We start from the raw sequence: 18,886 nt of genomic DNA on the forward strand, positions 1-18,886 counted from the left end.
CCCTATTTGCAACTTAAGGGGCTTAGTGACAAAAAGCATGGGTTCGGGAAGTGGCAACCCATTTACAGAAGCCACTGACAGAGGTCTTTAAAGACGGATGGTTGGAAGTTGGTACTATTAGACAAGAGCTTGCTAAATGAAGTTACCGGCTGACTCAGACAATTTAATTCTCTTGTAAGAGAGAGTCACTGGAACCTCTCCAACTGATCCTAGACATTGGCGTTTTCCAGCTTCTGTGGATAATTACTCACAAAGTGGGCCTTGCCTCCACAATACAGACACAGGTTCTCTACTTTGCGGTGTAGACGTTACTGGTCAGACAATGAGAGGCAATCCGCTTGCATGGGCTCTTCAGAGGGGGTGGACTGTAGAGGAAGGACCTGCTTCTGGAAGGATGAGGCCAGGCAAGGGGGTATACTAGTGTGTGCGACCTCCTTAAAATGTTCTCTGAATCGCATATCAATTCTTGTGGCCAAGGTGATCAGGCCATTCTGAGTGGATGGACGATCGAAACCAGCTAATTCATCCTTAATCTGGTCAGAAAGACCTTTCCAGAACACCACCAGTTGAGCATCATTGTGCCATGCAATTCTTGCAGCCAGGGTACGAAACTAGGTGGCGTACTGACCCACAGTCAGAGAACCTTGTCATAGATGCACCAGAGCAGAAGCAGCAGAGGATGTGTGGCCAGGCTCTGCAAAGACCAACCAGAAGGTAGCCAGGAAACACTGCATTTGAGTAGTTCCTCATGAGACAGCAGGGACACAATGAAGGTGACCTTGGACTGCTCAGTAGGAAACATCTGCCTGTGCAACTCAAAGTGGATCAAGCACTGTTTCAGGAAGCCACACCAAGTCTTTGGATCTCCACTATAGCGTGCTGGCAGAGGAAGTTGCATGCCAATGACACTTAAATCTAGGCTTACAGGCACGAGAACTGCAGGGGTTGGTCTGTTGCCAGTGTCTTCCCATTCACTGCCACAGTCCTGGTCTCTGTTCTTGCAGGCATCATCCTTCCTGGAATCCGATAAATTGTTTCCTTCCAGCCCTGCACACTGCATTCCTACCAGCCTGTTCCCTGTAAGGGCCATTGTGTGTCACTCACTGTTCTTTAAAGGTTTTGCACATGTGACCTGAGTGGCCAATCCCAGCCATCCTGCACCTATATAAGTGGTCCAGCCTCTTCCAAGATGCCTGAGTGTCAAAGTTCCTTGTGTCATGTAAATGTTGCTGTTGTTTGTGCCTGTGTTCCTGGCCCCTGCTTGTATTCTGGATTTCACTTACTGTTTGATCCTTATCTGTCTGTCCTGTCTCATCTCTCCTGTTGCTGACCCGTAGCTGTGCCGCCTGCCCTAAGCCATTGCTTGTACGACTACACCTCTGCCTCATCCTTGGTCCTGTATTGTTGCTCCTGGTTACGACTCGGCCTGTTGGCTATATCCGTACCTCTGGTACCTCCTGGTCCGCCTGGACCAGCTGCCTTGTATGCCAATCCTCCTCAAGAGGTAGTCACCTGGGGTTCCCCTCGGGAAAGTCTATCTCCACTATCATGGGTACTGTGAAGAACGAGGGGCTCACTTAGACAACACCCTTAGAGGAGGTAGTACACGTGGCACAGTTGGTGTACCCACGCTGGTTCGTGACTGTACACTCAGGCCATGGACCCCGCTGGACTCCAAGTATGTTGTTCAGGAACTGTTATATGAGATGAGATGTCAGAGCGAACCACAGGACGTCCTGATGCAATTCATGCATAATGTTACAGCCCGCTTCTATGTCATCTCTCCTCCAGCTATTACAGGGTCGCCAGTCGCCGCTACCCCTGCTGTAGAAATTACCCGGAAAGAAAGATACTAAAGTATTACGTTTCAATATCAAATGTGCTCACAGTACTGAGAAACGGAAGGAAGAAAAACTTCCAACTTTTATTAGATATGCATTAAAAGAGGAAGGACTCTATTCACCAAATAAAACGTACTTAAATAAGTGTACATGGGCCTTCATGAATAAGTGAATGGTGACTGAAATGCTGGTCCTCACTGCACTGATTTAGATGCACTGTGAGAGTTCAGCAGTCACCTGTCACAACCAGACATCTGAGAAGCTCTGACAGATGCCTTTCAGAACCTCCTCCTTGAGCTTCTTTGTTTTGGTTTTCAGTTCGTCATCTCGTTAGCCTCTCTCAGCTGTCTTGTAGTTGGACTGATTGCTTCCCTTTAAATTCCTCCCCATAATGCATTAGTGTGCGGTTTATACAACTTCCTGGAGTGTGTGTGCATGCTGATCCATTTCCCAGTCTTCTACAAGATAAGTGTTGTACATTCATTTGTGATTTTATGTTTGCTGGATCCCAGGTGACCCTGACTCCCTCCGTGTCTAGTGTAGGGAGCCGGTGGTCGTGTCCCCTCACTATTGTAGGGTGTTCAGGTGTTATATAGTCGAGGTTCGAGGATATGCGATCATCCACCATTGGGGTGTTTGCATAGGCTGAGCAGAGTCAGGGAGAGTGCCAGGTCTTATGCAGGGGTCTCCCTTTTGTTCCTTAGTTTTGGATCCAGTGAGTCATATATTCATTTTTGCATTGTCTTGTTTCCTGTACACCTTCCGTGACATTATAAACCGCCAAAACCGTCTCAAGCATGGATCCGGTTTCACTTTTGACTGAACGCTTCCAGGGTCTTTCATTGGAGGTAGCTGATCTCCGTAAGACTCTTTCTCAGTTTCTAGTGACCGGTTCAGCTTACGCTCATGGAGTTTGCTCTGAGCCTAAGATCTCGCTCCCGGATACATTCTCCGGGGGTAGTGAGAATTTTGTGCGTTTCAGAGAGGCTTGCAAACTCCATTTTCGCCTTCTTCCCCATTCCTCTGGTGATGAGGAACGGAGGGTGGGGATCATTATATCGCTGCTCTGGGGTAACGGCCCCTCCGTTCAGTGGATGAATTCTTTTTAGCCCTGGGTCAGATATATGATGATCCGGATCGTGTTGCTTTGGCTGAGTCTAGACTACGTCTGTTATGCCAGGGTAAACAATCCGCAGAGATATACTGCTCAGAATTTCGGAGATGGGCAGCTGATACTGGTTGGAATGATGCTGCACTCTGAAGTCAATTTTGCCATGGTCTTTCAGAGGGATTGAAAGATGCATTTGCCTTTCATGAGAGGCCTATCTCCTTGGACGCTGCTATGTCTCAGGCCGTTCGTATTGACAGGCGTCTTAGAGAGAGAGGAGAGATCTCTCCTTCCTGTCATACTCAGTCCCAGGACAGTGCAGCGGTCTCATTCTGTGCGCAGGGGTCTCAGTCGCTGTCAGCCCCTTCTGAGCAGGAACCCATGCAGCAGGGGTTGATTGCCTCTGACAATAGAAGATTCAGCCTGCATGGGAAGGTTTGTTTTTGTTGTGGAGGTATAAATCATTTGGCAAATGTTTGTCCTTCTAGGAGATTCAGGCAGTTTTCTGGGAATAATAAAGAAACAAAAAGGAAAAAATCTTTTAAAAATGTTCCATCTGTTACTATTGGCAGGGTTGAGGCGGAAATTGAAGGTTTTCCGTTTGCTTGTAGTTCCCGTTTTGTCCTGCCTGCCAGGGTGGCGCTAGAGAGCAAGAAAATTTTTTGTGAGATTTTTGTAGATAGTGGAGCAGCTGTCAATCTCATTGACAATCATTTTGCGATAACTCATGGTTTCCAGGTATGTACTTTGGGAAAGGATATTCCTGTTTTTGCTATTGATTCCGCTCCACTTTCTCAGAAATCATTAAAGGGCATAGTTCACAATATTCGTTTAATTGTGAGTGATGCTCATGTTGAGGATGTGTCATGTTTCGTCCTTAGCGGATTACCTACTCCTCTTGTGTTGGGGCTACCCTGGCTCATTAAACATAACCCCACCATTGATTGGCAAGCGAGGAAAATAAATGGTTGGAGTGACTTTTGCAGAGAGAATTGCCTCACGACATCTGTTTCTGAGGTTTCTACTAAGACTGTACCACCTTTTCTCTCAGAATTTTTGGATGTCTTCTCTGAGAGTGGAGTTCAGGATTTGCCCCCGCACATGGAGTACGATTGCCCTATTAATCTCATCCCAGGCGCCAAGCTGCCTAAATCTCGTTTATACAATCTTTCCCAACCTGAAAGGGTTGCTATGCGTGCTTATATCTCTGAGAGTCTGAGAAAAGGACACATACGACCCTCGAAGTCACCTGTTGCCACTGGTTTTTTCTTTATTAAGAAAAAAGATGGTTCTTTAAGACCTTGTCTGGATTTCAGGGAGCTGAACAGTATCACTATTCGTGACCCTTATCCGCTTCCTCTGATCCCGGACCTGTTTAACCAGATGGTTGGGGCTAAAGTCTTTTCCAAATTAGATCTAAAAGGGGCATACAACCTGGTCAGGGTCAGAGAAGGAGATGAATGGAAGACGGCCTTCAATACCCCTGAGGGCCATTTTGAGAATTTGATTATGCCTTTTGGTTTGATGAATGCCCCAGCCGTTTTTCAGCATTTCGTGAACAGCATTTTTTATCATTTAATGGGAAAATTTGTATTAGTGTATTTGGATGACATTTTGATTTTTTCTCCTGATTTCAAAACTCATAAGGATCACTTACGTCAGGTCTTGCTCATCCTGCGGGAGAATAAATTATACGCAAAACTGGAAAAATGTGTGTTTGCAGTTCCAGAAATTCAATTTCTGGGGTTTCTTCTCTCCGCTTCTGGTTTTCGCATGGACCCCGAGAAGGTCCGCGCTGTGCTTGAGTGGGAGCTTCCTGAGAATCAGAAGGCGCTCATGCGTTTTTTGGGCTTTGCCAATTATTACAGGAAGTTTATTTTGAATTATTCCTCTATTGTTAAACCACTCACTGATATGACCAGAAAGGGGGTAGATTTTTCTTCCTGGTCAGTACAGGCGCGTAAGGCCTTTTCTAATATCAAGGAGAGTTTTGCTTCCGTTCCCATCTTGGTACAACCTGATATTTCTCTATCCTTCATAGTTGAGGTTGATGCTTCTGAGGTGGGTGTGGGTGCGGTCTTGTCTCAGGGTTCCTCTCCTGCCAAATGGCGACCGTGTGCCTTTTTCTCGAAGAAACTCTCCTCCGCAGAGAGAAATTACGATGTGGGAGATAGGGAATTGTTGGCCATCAAGTTGGCTTTTGAGGAATGGCGCCATTGGCTAGAGGGAGCCAGACACCCTATTACCGTGTTTACCGACCATAAAAATCTGGCCTACTTGGAGTCAGCCAAGCGTCTGAACCCGAGACAGGCCAGATGGTCTTTGTTCTTTTCAAGGTTTAATTTTGTTGTCACGTTCCGCCCTGGGGTTAAGAATGTGAAGGCAGATGCCCTGTCACGTTGTTTTCCTGGAGGTGGGAATTTTGAAGACCCGGGTCCCATTTTAGCTGAAGGAGTGGTTGTCTCTGCTCTTTTTCCTGAATTGGAGGCAGAGGTGCAGGCAGCCCAGTCAGAGGCTCCTGATCTTTGTCCTCCTGGGAGGTTGTTTGTGCCTCTCGCTTTAAGACACAAGATTTTTAAGGAACACCACGATACGGTTCTTGCTGGGCACCCGGGGGCAAGAGCCACAGTGGATCTCATCGCTCGGAGATTCTGGTGGCCTGCGCTTCGTAAGTCGGTTGAGGGTTTTGTGGCAGCCTGCGAGACTTGCGCTCGTGCCAAAGTCCCTCATTCACGGCCATCAGGTCCTCTCCTTCCCTTACCCATTCCTTCCCGTCCTTGGACACATCTGTCCATGGACTTCATTACGGACCTGCCTCGTTCCTCGGGGAAGACTGTGATTCTGGTAGTGGTGCCCAATGCTAAGACGCTGGCGCAGGCATTTATTGATCACATTGTCAAATTGCATGGTATTCCTTCAGACATAGTCTCTGATAGGGGCACGCAGTTTGTTTCCAGATTCTGGAAGGCTTTCTGTTCTCGCTTGGGGGTTCGGTTGTCATTCTCTTCTGCTTTCCACCCGCAGTCGAATGGCCAGACAGAACGCGTCAATCTGAATCTGGAGACATATCTGCGCTGTTTTGTGGCGGAGAATCAGGAGGATTGGTGTTCTTTTTTGTCCCTTGCTGAGTTTGCTTTAAATAACCATCGTCAGGAGTCCTCTGATAAGTCACCATTTTTTGGTGCATATGGGTTTCATCCGCAGTTTGGGACATTCTCGGGAGAGGGGTCTTCTGGTTTACCTGATGAGGTCAGATTCTCCTCATCTTTGTCATCGATTTGGCAAAAGATTCAGGATAATCTAAAGAGCATGAGTGAGAGATATAAGCGTGTGGCAGATAAGAGACGTGTGCCTGGTCCGGACCTGAATGTTGGTGATCTGGTATCTACCAAGAATATCAAATTGAAGGTTCCCTCCTGGAAGTTGGGTCCTAAGTTTATTGGGCCTTACAAAATCCTGTCTGTCATCAATCCTGTTGCCTACCGTCTTGATCTTCCTCAGACTTGGAAGATCCATAATGTTTTTCATAAGTCCTGATTAAAACCTTATGTTCAACCCATTGTACCCTCGCCTTTGCCTCCTCCTCCGATTATGGTTGATGGTAATCTTGAATTTCAGGTCTCTAGGATTGTGGATTCTCGTGTTGTCCGCGGTTCTCTCCAGTACCTCGTTCATTGGGAGGGTTATGGTCCTGAGGAGAGGATGTGGGTCCCAGTGACGGACATTAAGGCTACTCGTCTCATCAGGGCTTTCCATAGGTCCCATCCTGAGAAGGTGGGCTCTGAGTGTCCGGAGTCCAGTCGTAGAGGGAGGGGTACTGTCACAACCAGACATCTGAGAAGCTCTGACAGATGCCTTTCAGAACCTCCTCCTTGAGCTTCTTTGTTTTGGTTTTCAGTTCCTCATCTCGTTAGCCTCTCTCAGCTGTCTTGTAGTTGGACTGATTGCTTCCCTTTAAATTCCTCCCCATAATGCATTAGTGTGCGGTTTATACAACTTCCTGGAGTGTGTGTGCATGCTGATCCATTTCCCAGTCTTCTACAAGATAAGTGTTGTACATTCATTTGTGATTTTATGTTTGCTGGATCCCAGGTGACCCTGACTCCCTCCGTGTTTAGTGTAGGGAGCGGTGGTCGTGTCCCCTCACTATTGTAGGGTGTTCAGGTGTTATATAGTCGAGGTTCGAGGATATGCGATCATTCACCATTGGGGTGTTTGCATAGGCTGAGCAGAGTCAGGGAGAGTGCCAGGTCTTATGCAGGGGTCTCCCTTTTGTTCCTTAGTTTTGGATCCAGTGAGTCATATATTCATTTTTGCATTGTCTTGTTTCCTGTACACCTTCCGTGACATCACCATTCTATAGCAGCGTGTAGGATAATGACGCCGCACTAGAGGTCTATTCAATTCACATGGACCTCCCACTTCTACAGCGTATGAAAGTCACAGCGCTGCATCATGAGGTCCCATAGCAATCAGCAGCCTTCTCTATATTGTATTATAAGTGTAGCAGAAAACAGCAGTGGTCGACAAGTAATCAGGCTGATTAAAGGATAGCAGCACAATCACAACACCACAGACCTAAAGAGGGCAGCCACTGAGGGCGAGTGTCACTACTCCTTACTTTATTTACCCCTGGTGAAGGTTCACACCAGTGGGTATTGCCTGGTATTAGGTCGGCTGGTTGCCCTAGAGTACATCATAGTATTGTTTGTAATAGCATCCCTGCCCTATCTACTGCTCAATGCGTTTTGCCTATGGCTCATCAGGAGTATTGGGTGCAAGCAGGACAAACACATAAAACGCTGTCCGCCTCGTGTCTCAAGGCGTCGGCGCTAGTACCCCTGCAATACCAATACCAGTTAATCCGGATTTGTGTGCCACTGGTGTACAACTTCCTCTGCCATCACGCTATGGTGGAGATCCAAAAACCTATTGTGGCTTCCTGAACCAGTGCCTGATCCATTTTGAGTTGCACGGGCATGAGTTTCCCACTGAGCGGTCCAAGGTTGCCTTCATTGTGTCACTGCTTTCTGATGAGGCCCTTGCTTGGCCAAATCCTATTTGGGAACATGGAGGTCCAGAGACCACTAATCTGCATTTTTTTCTGGCTACCTTCCAGCTGGTCTTTGAAGAGCCCGGCCACACGTCCTCTGTTGCATCAGCTCTGCTGAGTCTACGACAGGGTTTCTTGTCTGTGGGTCAGTACGCCATCCAGTTTTGTACCCTGGCTGCTGAACTTGCATGGAATAATGGGGCTCAACTGGCGGTGCTCTGGGAGGGACTTTCTGACTGGATTAAGGATGAATTAGTTAGCCGCGACTGTCCGTCCACTCTGAATAACATGATCATCTTGACCACAAGAATAGATATGGGTTTCAGGGAATGTTCTAAGGACGTCGCATGCACCAGAAAACAACCTCAACTTGGCTCCATCCTTCCAGAGGCCGATTCTTTCTCTAGTATCCACCCCATCTAAAGAGCTCATGCAAATAGAGTTCTTTTATTTGCCTGACCAGGAACGTCTACGTTGCAAAACAGAGAACATGTGTCTGTATTGTGAAGGCAAAGCCCACTTTGTGAGTAATTGTCCACAGAAGTTGGGAAATGCCAATGTCTAGGATCAGTTGCAGAGGTGGTCCTAGACAAGGAGACGTACTCTCCGAAACTGTCAGTTCTGGTGACTCTCTTGCACAAGGAAGTTACACTGTCTGTGCCTGCATTCTTGGACTCTGGGTCAACTGGTAACTTCATTCAGCAGGCTCTGGTCCATCAGTCCCAGCTCCCTACCATCCGTCTAGTAAAGGCCTCTGTCAAGGGCTTTCATAAATGGACTGCCACTTCCTGAACCAGTGCTTTCTATTACTATGCCCCTTAAGTTGCAAATGGGAATTCTGCCATCAGAGATGATCTCCTATGTGCTGCCAGCATCCCTGAATCCGGTTATCCTTGGTTTACCTTGGTTTTGTCACCATACTCTAGTTCCAGATTCTGCGTTGGGGATCATCCTGTCTGTCCACCTGTTTCTTTGCCTAGACCTGCCTGGATTCCCGCAGCAATATGCCAGGTTTGCGGATGTCTTCAGTAAGAAAGACGCTGAGACCCTGCCTCCTCACCGTTAAAATGATTGTCTGATTGAGCTTCTGGTTGGAGTCACTCCTCCTCGTGGTCGAGTGTACCCACTGTCGCTTCCTGAGACCTAAGCGATGTCTGATTACATCAAAGCGAATCTTGAGATGGACTTTATCCGGAAATCTATTTTGTAAGCTGTGCAGGGTTCTTCTTTGCACAGAAGAAAGATAGATCCTTACAGCCTGTATCGACTATTGAGGTCTCAATAAGCTCAGGGTCAAGAATTGATACCCTCTTCCGCTAATTTTAGAACTCTTTGACAGAATCCGGGGAGCTAAGGTTTTCACAAAATTAGACCTGCGCAGTGCATACAACCTTATCTGCATTCGAAAGGGCGATAAGTGGAAGTCTGCTTTCAACACTCATGACGGTCACTATGAGTATCTCGCCATGACCTTCGATCTGTGCAATGCTCCCATGGTATTCCAGGAGTTGGTAAATTACATCTTCCGGGATCTGCTCTATGTCTGCGTGTTAGTGGACCTGGAAGATATACTGAACAATTATCCAGATCTGACCACTCACCGAGGCATGCATGTTTAACTTTACAGTTGAGAAAGAGTCGACTTTATGCCATACTCAAGAAATGCATTTTTGAAATATATACCGTACCATTCCTTGGATACATCATCTTAGATGCAGGGTTGAAGATGGATCCTGAAAAATAGAATCTTCGCGCCGTACAGCGCTTCCTTAGATTTGCTAATTTCTATCGTCGGTCCATCCCATATTTTTCGTCTCTTACATCTCCGATCTCCGCTCTTACTAAGAAAGGGGTGAATGCCAGAGTCTGGGCTCCTGCGACTGAAACGGCTTTCATCCAATTAAAGAGATCCTTTGCGTCTGCACCTGTTTTGCTTCATCTCGATGTCTCCTGCCAATTATTATTAGAAGTGAACGCCTCCTCCATAGGAGCTGGTGCTGTTTTACTACAGAAAGGTTCTAAGGGAAAGATGTTTACTTGTGGATTTTTCTCCAAGCGCTTCTCCCCTGCTGAAAGGAATTACTGTATAGGAGATATTGAGCTTCTGGCCATAAAACTAGCCTTGGAGTGACGTTACTATTAGAGGGGGCCCAGCATCCGGTGATAATCTTCACCAACCACAAAAAACTTACATATCTGAAGACAGCCCAGTGTCTGAACCCTCACCAAGCCAGATGGACACTCTTCTCACGTTTTGAGTATCACTTTCGCCCGGCCGAGAAGAACATCATGGTGGATGCTCTGTCTCGGTCATTTGACTTCTCCGACCAGCAGGAGGAACCCCAGTACATTGTAGATCTTGCTCATTTGATCACTGTGGCTCGTCTTGGTCAAAGACATCCCTCCTGGGAGGACATTCGTACCATCTGTCTAGAGAAGACGTATTGTAGCCTGGGGGCACAACTCCAAACTGGCTGGTCACCCAAGGATCCACAAGACCTTAGAACTTTTGTCACACCACTACTGGTGGCCCACTCAGCCTAAGGATGTGCGTGAATACGTGTCTGCCTGCACAGTCTGTGCTCAGAATACAGTCTCCAGGACCAATCCACCTGGGCTGTTGTAACCTCTTCCTGTTCCCGATGCCATGGATTTTGTTACAGATCTGCCCTCTTCTGCCAGATGTACAGCTATCTGGGTGATTGTGAACTGGTTCTCCAAGGTGGCGCACTTTGTTCCTTTGGTTGGACTGCCCTTGGCTGCTGAAATTGCTAAACTGTTCGTGAAACACATTCCACTTGCATGGACTACCTTGGCATATTGTTTCCGATTGCGGAGTCCAGTTTACTCTGGAGAGCTATTTGCTGGCTGCTCGAAATTGAGCTACACTTCTCTTCCAGTTATCATCCCCAGACCAACGGGCAAGTAGAGCGGGTCAATCAAATATTAGAGAACTATCTCCGGCATTTTGTCTTGGCCTAACGCGACAACTGGGTGAAATTGCTACCTTTGGCTGAGTTCTCCTATAACAACCACTCTAGTGAGACTACTGGATCCTCTCCATTATTTGTTGTTTATGGACAACACCCTTGTACTCCTCTCCCTGTTCCTACATCTTCTGGGGTATCAGCTGCGGATTGCTCTTTAGGGATCTTTTGAAGATTGAAGTACACCAAGAACCTCATCAACACAAGTAGTGAATCACATGAAAAAGAATGCAGAAAAGAGAAGAGCACCGCTTCAGTCGTGATCTGCTGCTAGGGCTTTCCTATTCACCGCTGCAGTCCTGGGCTCTGTATTTGTTGGTACTGTGATCCACTCCAGTTTCCTTTCAGCCCTGGCCACAGAATGCTTGCTGTCACTTCCTATACTTTATAGGTTAGATCATATGACCTCGCTGACCAATCCTAGCCCTCCTGCATGTATATAAGTGGCTCAGCTTTCTTACCAGATGCCTGAGTGTCAAGGTTCTTGTGTCCTGCAAAGGTTGCTGATATCGCTGCTTGTGTTCCTATGCACCTGACTTGTGTTTGTGTTTATGGAATCCACCTACCTGTTTGATCCCTGCCTGCTTGCCTTGACTCTCCTGTTGCTGACTCGGATTACCTGACCTGTACCACCCTGCCCTGACCTTTTGCTTGTTTGACTTCTCCCCTGCCTCATCTTTCTGTCCTGCACTGTTGTGCCTGGTTTTGACTTGGTCTAGTGACTACGTCTGTACCACTGGTACCTTGCTTAGGTACCTCCTGGTCCGCCTGGATCAGCTGCCTCCTGTGCCAATCCTTCTCAAGAGGTAACAACCTGGTGTTCCCCTCAGGAAATTCTATCCCCACCAACAGGGGAACTCTGAAGAACGAGGGTCTTACTTTGGCAACGCCCTTAGAGGAGGTAGGACACGTGGCACAGTGGGTTCACACCCACTGGTTCGTGACAATGCTTATATGTGTATTGAAAAACAATTTAAAATAGAAATCTGAACTGGACTTTGGTACCGAGGTACCAGCCAGTACCAAAGCCCTGTTCAGATTGCTATTTTGCATAGTTTTTCAATACGCAGATATGAATACTGTAGAAATTAACTGAAGCCTCATCTATGTATCCATCCGCTATACTGATGCTAGTAGCCTGTGCCAGTCACTTCACTGGTTGCCCATTCACCACAGAATACAGTTCAAACATCTCACCCTCGCCCACAAAGCTCTCCACAGTGCTGCACCTCCATACATCTCCTCCCTCATTTGTCTACCACCTTACTCTACATTCTGTTAGTGACCTAAGATTAAAATCAACCATAATTTGTACCTCTCACTCCCGTCTTCAAGACTTTTCTTGAGCTGCATCTACTCTCTGGAATGCTCCGCCCCAGAATATCAGTTCAATTCACAACTTCCCCACCTTCAACCGTGCCTTAAGAACACATCTTTTCAGACAGGCTTCTCAAACCTCCTAAAATGACTGTTTCCCGAATAAACCCCTACCAACTCCTCAGGCCTGAACTCGATCTTCTAACAGTTCCACACCCAAAGCAGATCGGCCTACATCACTGCTTTCAGTACAATAATGGCTTGACTGCAACATATCACAATCAACTACCTTACGTGTCACCCCCAATTTGTCTAAGATTGTAAGCTCTTGCGAACAAGGCCCTCACTCCTCGTGTTTCAGTTGCTTATTAGCTAGTTATGTTGTGTCGTCTTTTATTTTGTACATGAACCCTCTGAATTTGTAAAGCGCTGCGGAATATGTTGGTGCTATATAAATATTATTATTATTAAGTCTCATGCCATTTCAGGCGAAACAAATTTTGATTCCGCGGACCAAATACATTTAAATGCTGTACGGATACAGCACTAAAATGTAAGTATTTAAACAAATCGATTTTGGATCTACGATTCTATATGCTATGCTAGGCTGATGGTAGAACACGTGTTGTACAGTCTGCCCTTATTCCATCCCCTACCCCCTCAAAAGTATTTCTGTGAAAATGAAAAATGAAAGGATTCCATAGCAGGAAACTGCTTTTGAGGTTTACAGCAGCTGCAGTTGTGCTAGCAGGCACAGCTAGCTTCCCTCTTTTCTCACATCTGGGCTGACAGTTTTCCTGTTTGTCCCTATTCTACACACACAATTCTTCTTCTTTGTAATTATAGCCTTTCCCCCTTCACTGTCCCTGGCAGTAAACTAAAATACAAGTGTAATTGATTTCTTACTGTCCTTGACTCCCTAGGATCGTTTTCTTGGCAGATATTGATCCACCCAACTACGCTCATTCACAGCCAGCACAGAATTACGTTCTGCCCCTTGTCAGGGCACCTCCCTGCCTGCTGCAGTACTAATTGGTTCATCAGAGAAAGCCCTTCCCCCCACCTCCTCTCATGGTCATGTAAGAACCATTTTTATTCCTCCCTAGGGCTTTTTCCTAATAGATATTTGCTAAATCTGAAAAGATTCGGGTTGGTCTGCTGACCAAAAAATTGGAAAATTTTGGACCGAACCCAGTTCAGTCTGAACTGGTTCGCTCATCCTTAAGATTTACACCTATTAGACATATGAGCTGATACAATCCCTTTAAGTTCTTCCAACTCATCACTGATAATGTTGAGGATGTGGAGCGGAGGTAGTATTTTTGTCAAAACTGGATCACACAATTCTGGAGCATCTATTCTTATAGCTCTATGTTGTGCCATGCCTTTATTATTTCTACTAGACATTATATATAAATTGCTATTAGCCTTCAGTAAGGGTAAAAAGTAGAGGTAACTAGTTGGGGGGGTGTACCTGCACATACTCACTCTATCCAATCAGTGCTGCCATGTTCAGACTGTGCAGGTACTGCACCAACTAGTTACCTCCCCTCTCTACCCTTACTGAAGACTAACAGCAATTCATTCATAACTTCTAGCAGGAATAACAATGGAATGGCACAACATTGAGCCATACGAATAGATGCTCTGGAATTGTTATTGCATGGGGAATGCATGAAACTATTAAAACAGAAATGTCAGCAGTGGTGAAAGGTCCTCTTTAAATAGCCTAGGACAGGGATAGTCAACCTGCAGCCCTCCAGCTGTTGTAAAACTACAACTACCACTGTTCCCTGCTGTAGGCTGATAGCTGTAGGCTGTCTGGTCATGCTGGGAGTTGGAGTTTTGCAATAGCTGGAAGGCTGCAGGTTGAGCATCCCTGACCTAGGACATATGGCCATAAGCTGGCGAATATTAGTGTGCGCGTGTACTCATCAGAGAAGGCGGCCCAGTACAGGCTGGTAGGAAGGGGGCAGGCTTTAGCTTGCTTGGACCGAGTAGCACTTCTCTAGAGGCCAGGCCTGTTGAATAGGAGAAGAAGGATGCCAGCAGGTTCGCACTGCCAGACTACATAGAAAAAAGCAGGGAATCCTTACAGAACAGCCATAATAATGAAAGAATATTTAAAGAAAAACAAACACTAAATGCTTTCTAATAAATACTTAATAACTAGTGATGAAAGTTACTACCAGCATATTGGAACGGCTGTGGGTATGACGGTGGCATCTTTGCATGCATCACTTAATGGGGTACTTTACCACATCATACTCCCTGAAAGACCATATAGTCCTATATAAACGCTTCATCGACATTTTTTTCTTTATGTGGCAAGGACCTTGTTAGAAATACCTAGCTTTTGCATTTAACTAAGCAAAAATGGGGGTATGATTTTAACACAGCCTTATATGTTCTCAGTAAGTGCAAAAACTAAATGCAATAAATGGAAAATGTTTGCAAATAAATTATACTAAGTAAATATTTTAAAACTAATTACAGTATTCAAACAGTTCAGAAAAAAAATGTTTATTATAGTGGAGACACCAAGTCAATTGAATTGTAATTCGGTAAATCCAGCTACTGGGTAAGTATCGACTTTTGAATGTCCATTGATTCTTTCCATCCTACTATGTGGAAACATGGAAAAAAACTTGAATCGCTGTCCCATTTTACATGGATTCATGAGAATGTCATAGCTTTGTTTTAAATGTTGCTGAGTAGTCACACATTTATTGTTTTCTAGGAGTACCTGAAACGATATAAATATATATGTTTTAAATTACTACAACAGTACTTTTGCAGTTTATCATTGTGTACTCTGTAGTATCTACCAAAAAATCCAACATAAGTAACACTGTATCAGAAGCAGGCATTTCCCTGCAAGCTACTGTAAACAGCAGAATAAATCTCTCTTCTGTCCTGGACTCCAAATACGAAAGCTATTTTTTGAATTGCTACATTGTATCAAACTCTTTAAATTTACATATAAGCTTCCAGTCTCGGCAGAAAGAAAAGCTATAAAAATGGTGAGGCGACAAACACAAAATGCACTAAGCAATAATTAAGATTTAGGCATTCTGCACATGTCAGTGAATCCCAGATGTGTACTGTCTGTGTTCTCCATGAACAGCACATGTTTTGAATTTATATATTTACAAGTTTAACCCCCTATGGCCCATTTTGCTTTTGCATCTTAGTTTTTTCCTCCACACGTTCCAATATTCATAACTTCTTAAATGTTCCGTTCATTCAGTCATATGAGGGCTTACTTTTTTGGCGGAAAAAAATTGCAGATGAAATGCAGAATGTAAAAGTAAATTCCCCATTAAAAGTGCCCTGTCTGACCCAGGAAGAAGTACAGCGGCGTCTTAAAAAGATTAAAATAGACAAATCACCAGGACCAGATGGCATACACCCCCGTATCCTAAAATAATTAAGTAATGTTATAGCCAGACCCTTATTTCTCATATTTAAGGACTCTATAATAACAGGGAGTGTTCCACAGGATTGGCGTATAGCAATCGTGATGCCAATATTCAAAAAGGGTCCAAAAACTGAGCCTGGAAACTGTAGGCCGGTAAGTTTGACATCTGTCGTGGGTAAACTGTTTGAAGGTTTTCTAAGAGATGCTATCATGTAGTACCTCAATGAAAATAAGCAAATAACGCCATATCAGTATGGCTTCAAGAGGGATCGGTCATGTCAAACTAATTTAATCAGTTTCTATGAGGAGGTAAGTTCTAGACTTTACAGCGGCAAATCAATGGATGTCGTATATCTAGACTTCTCCAAAGCATTTGGACACTGTACCGCATAAAAGGTTAGTATATAAAATGAGAATGCTTGGACTGGGAGAAAATATCTGTATGTGGGTAAGTAACTGACCCAGTAATAGAAAACAGAGGGTGATTATTAATGGTACACACTCCGATTGGATCACTGTTACGTACCTCAGGGGTCAGTATTGGGCCCTATTCTCTTCAATATATTTATTAATGATCTTGTAGAACTAAACTGTGTAAAGTAATTAACACGGAAGAGGACAGTATACTGCTACAGATGGATCTAGATAGATTGGAGGACTGGACAGATAAGTAGCAGATTAAGTTTAACACTGATAAATGTAAGGTTATGCACATGGGAAGGAATAATGCAAGTCACCAGTGCATACTAAATGATAAAACACTGGGTAACACTGACATGGAAAAAGACCTAGGAATTTTAGTGAACAGCAAACTAAGGCTACTTTCACACTGGCGTTTTGAATTCCGTTTGTGAGATCCGTTTCAGGAATCTCACAAACGGTTCAAAACGGATCAGTTCAGCCCCAATGCATTCTGAATGGATAAGGATCCGTTCATAAAGCATCAGTTTGGCTCTGTTCCGCCTCCATTCCTCTCTAGATGCGGACACCAAAACGGTGCTTGCAGCGTTTTGGTGTCCGCCTGGCGATGCAGAGCCAAACGGATCCGTCCTGACTTACAATGTAAGTCAATGGGGACGGATCCGTTTTTACTGACACAATATTGTGCAATTGAAAACGGATTCGTCCCCTATTGACTTTCAATGTAAGTCAAGACGGATTCGTTTTGACTTGGACTTTTTTTAAAAAGAATAATGCAAACTGATCAGTTCTTAACGGATACAAGCGTTTGCATTATAGGTGCGGATCAGTCTGTGCAGATATCAGACGGGTCTGTGAAAGTAGCCTAAGCTGTAGAAACCAGTGCAGGCAGCTGTTGCCAAGGCCAATTAGATAATTGGTTGCATCAAAAGGGGCATCGATGCCCGTGATGAGAACATAGTCCTACCACTTTACAAATCACTAGTCAGACAACACATGGAGTACTGTGTACAGTTCTGGGCTCCTGTGAACAATGCAGACATAGCAGAGCTGGAGAGAGTTCAGAGGAGGGCAACTAAAGTAATAACTGGAATGGGTGGACTACTGTACCCTGAAAGACGTCATTATTTGCCACAAAATGCAAAATTGTCTTCAAATTTTTATTATTATTTTTTATATTATGGGTTTTTAATCAAATTTAAAGTCAAAATTACTATTAATTCACATAAGTGCATTTAAGATATAAAATGTCCAAAAAAACGTAAAGGGGTTGTCCGAGTTACCGGTATGTAAAACAAAATATATCACTGTAAATCTGATGGTCAGCAATATGTACATAAGCTATGCAATGTCTGACCCTCCACCCCCCCTCCCCGCAAAGGGGGTGAATACAAGTGCTGCTCTGAGTGACATGTCTGACTACTGGGATACTCAGCAGCATGCTGTATGTGTAAGCCTCAGCCATGAGTCTGTGCTTCTAATGGTAGAAGGGGTTAATCTTTCCTGAAGAATCTGACTTTGAAGATGACACAAGACAAAAGAAAAAATTCTCAGGAGGAGATGAATGATTTGGTAAGAGACTTGAATCTTCCCAAAGATGCAGCTGAGTTACTCGGATCAAGGCTGAAAAGCAGGAATTTATTGTTGACAGGGGTGTCATCTTCATGGTTCAGACATCGTGAAAAGGAGTTCGTTACATACAGACGTGGACAAAATTGTTGGTACCCTTTGGTCAATGAAAGAAAAAGTCACAATGGTCACAGAAATAACTTTAATCTGACAAAAGTAATAATAAATTAAAATTCTATAAATGTTAACCAATGAAAGTCAGACATTGTTTTTCAACCATGCTTCAACAGAATTATGTAAAAAAATAAACTCATGAAACAGGCATGGACAAAAATGATGGTACCCCTAGAAAACACAGAACATAATGTGACCAAAGGGACATGTTAATTCAAGGTGTGTCCACTAATTAGCATCACAGGTGTCTACAACCTTGTAATCAGCCATTGGGCCTATATATATGGCTCCAGGTAATCACTGTGTTGTTTGGTGATATGGTGTGTACCACACTCGACATGGACCAGAGGAAGCAAAGGAAAGAGCTGTCTCAAGAGATCAGAAAGAAAATTATAGACAAGCATGTTAAAGGTAAAGGCTATAAGACCATCTCCAAGCAACTAGATGTTCCTGTGAGTACAGTTGCACATATTATTCATAAGTTTAAGATCCATGGGACTGTAGCCAACCTCCCTGGACGTGGCCGCAGGAGGAAAATTGATGACAAATCTAAGAGACGGATAATCCGAATGGTAACAAAAGAGCCTAGAAAGACTTCTAAAGAGATTCAAGGTGAACTTCATGCTCAAGGAACATCAGTGTCAGATCGCACCATCCGTCGTTGTTTGAGCCAAAGTGGACTACATGGGAGACGACCAAGGAGGACACAATTGTTGAAAACGAATCATAAAAAAGCAAGACTGGAATATGCCAAACTACATGTTGACAAGCCACAAAGCTTCTGGGAGAATGTCCTGTGGACAGATGAGACAAAAATCGAAGTTTTTGCCAAGGCACATCAGCTGTATGTTCACAGACGAAAAAATGAAGCATATCAAGAAAAGAACACTGTCCCTACTGTGAAACATGGAGGAGGCTCTGTTATGTTCTGGGGCTGCTTTGCTGCGTCTGGCACAGGGTGTCTTGAATCTGTGCAGGGTACAATGAAATCTCAAG

General features: G+C 44.7%; 1 protein-coding gene across 4 annotated transcripts in view; it reads right to left on the reverse strand.

Annotated features, from left to right (window-relative positions):
- Nucleotides 1-14,821: 14,821 nt before the first annotated feature.
- The window catches only part of NDUFAF7 (NADH:ubiquinone oxidoreductase complex assembly factor 7), a 152,866-nt gene continuing 148,801 nt past the window's right edge, over nucleotides 14,822-18,886 (reverse strand). For all 4 annotated transcript variants that reach the window (XM_044290076.1, XM_044290074.1, XM_044290077.1 and 1 more), the window contains one exon: nucleotides 14,822-15,052. In XM_044290076.1, the coding sequence (XP_044146011.1) occupies nucleotides 14,852-15,052 (201 nt within the window). In that variant the 3' untranslated portion in view covers nucleotides 14,822-14,851. The remainder of the gene's footprint in view (nucleotides 15,053-18,886) is intronic.

Source organism: Bufo gargarizans, chromosome 4 (genome assembly GCF_014858855.1).
Source record: "Bufo gargarizans isolate SCDJY-AF-19 chromosome 4, ASM1485885v1, whole genome shotgun sequence".
NCBI classification, from domain to species: domain Eukaryota; kingdom Metazoa; phylum Chordata; class Amphibia; order Anura; family Bufonidae; genus Bufo; species Bufo gargarizans.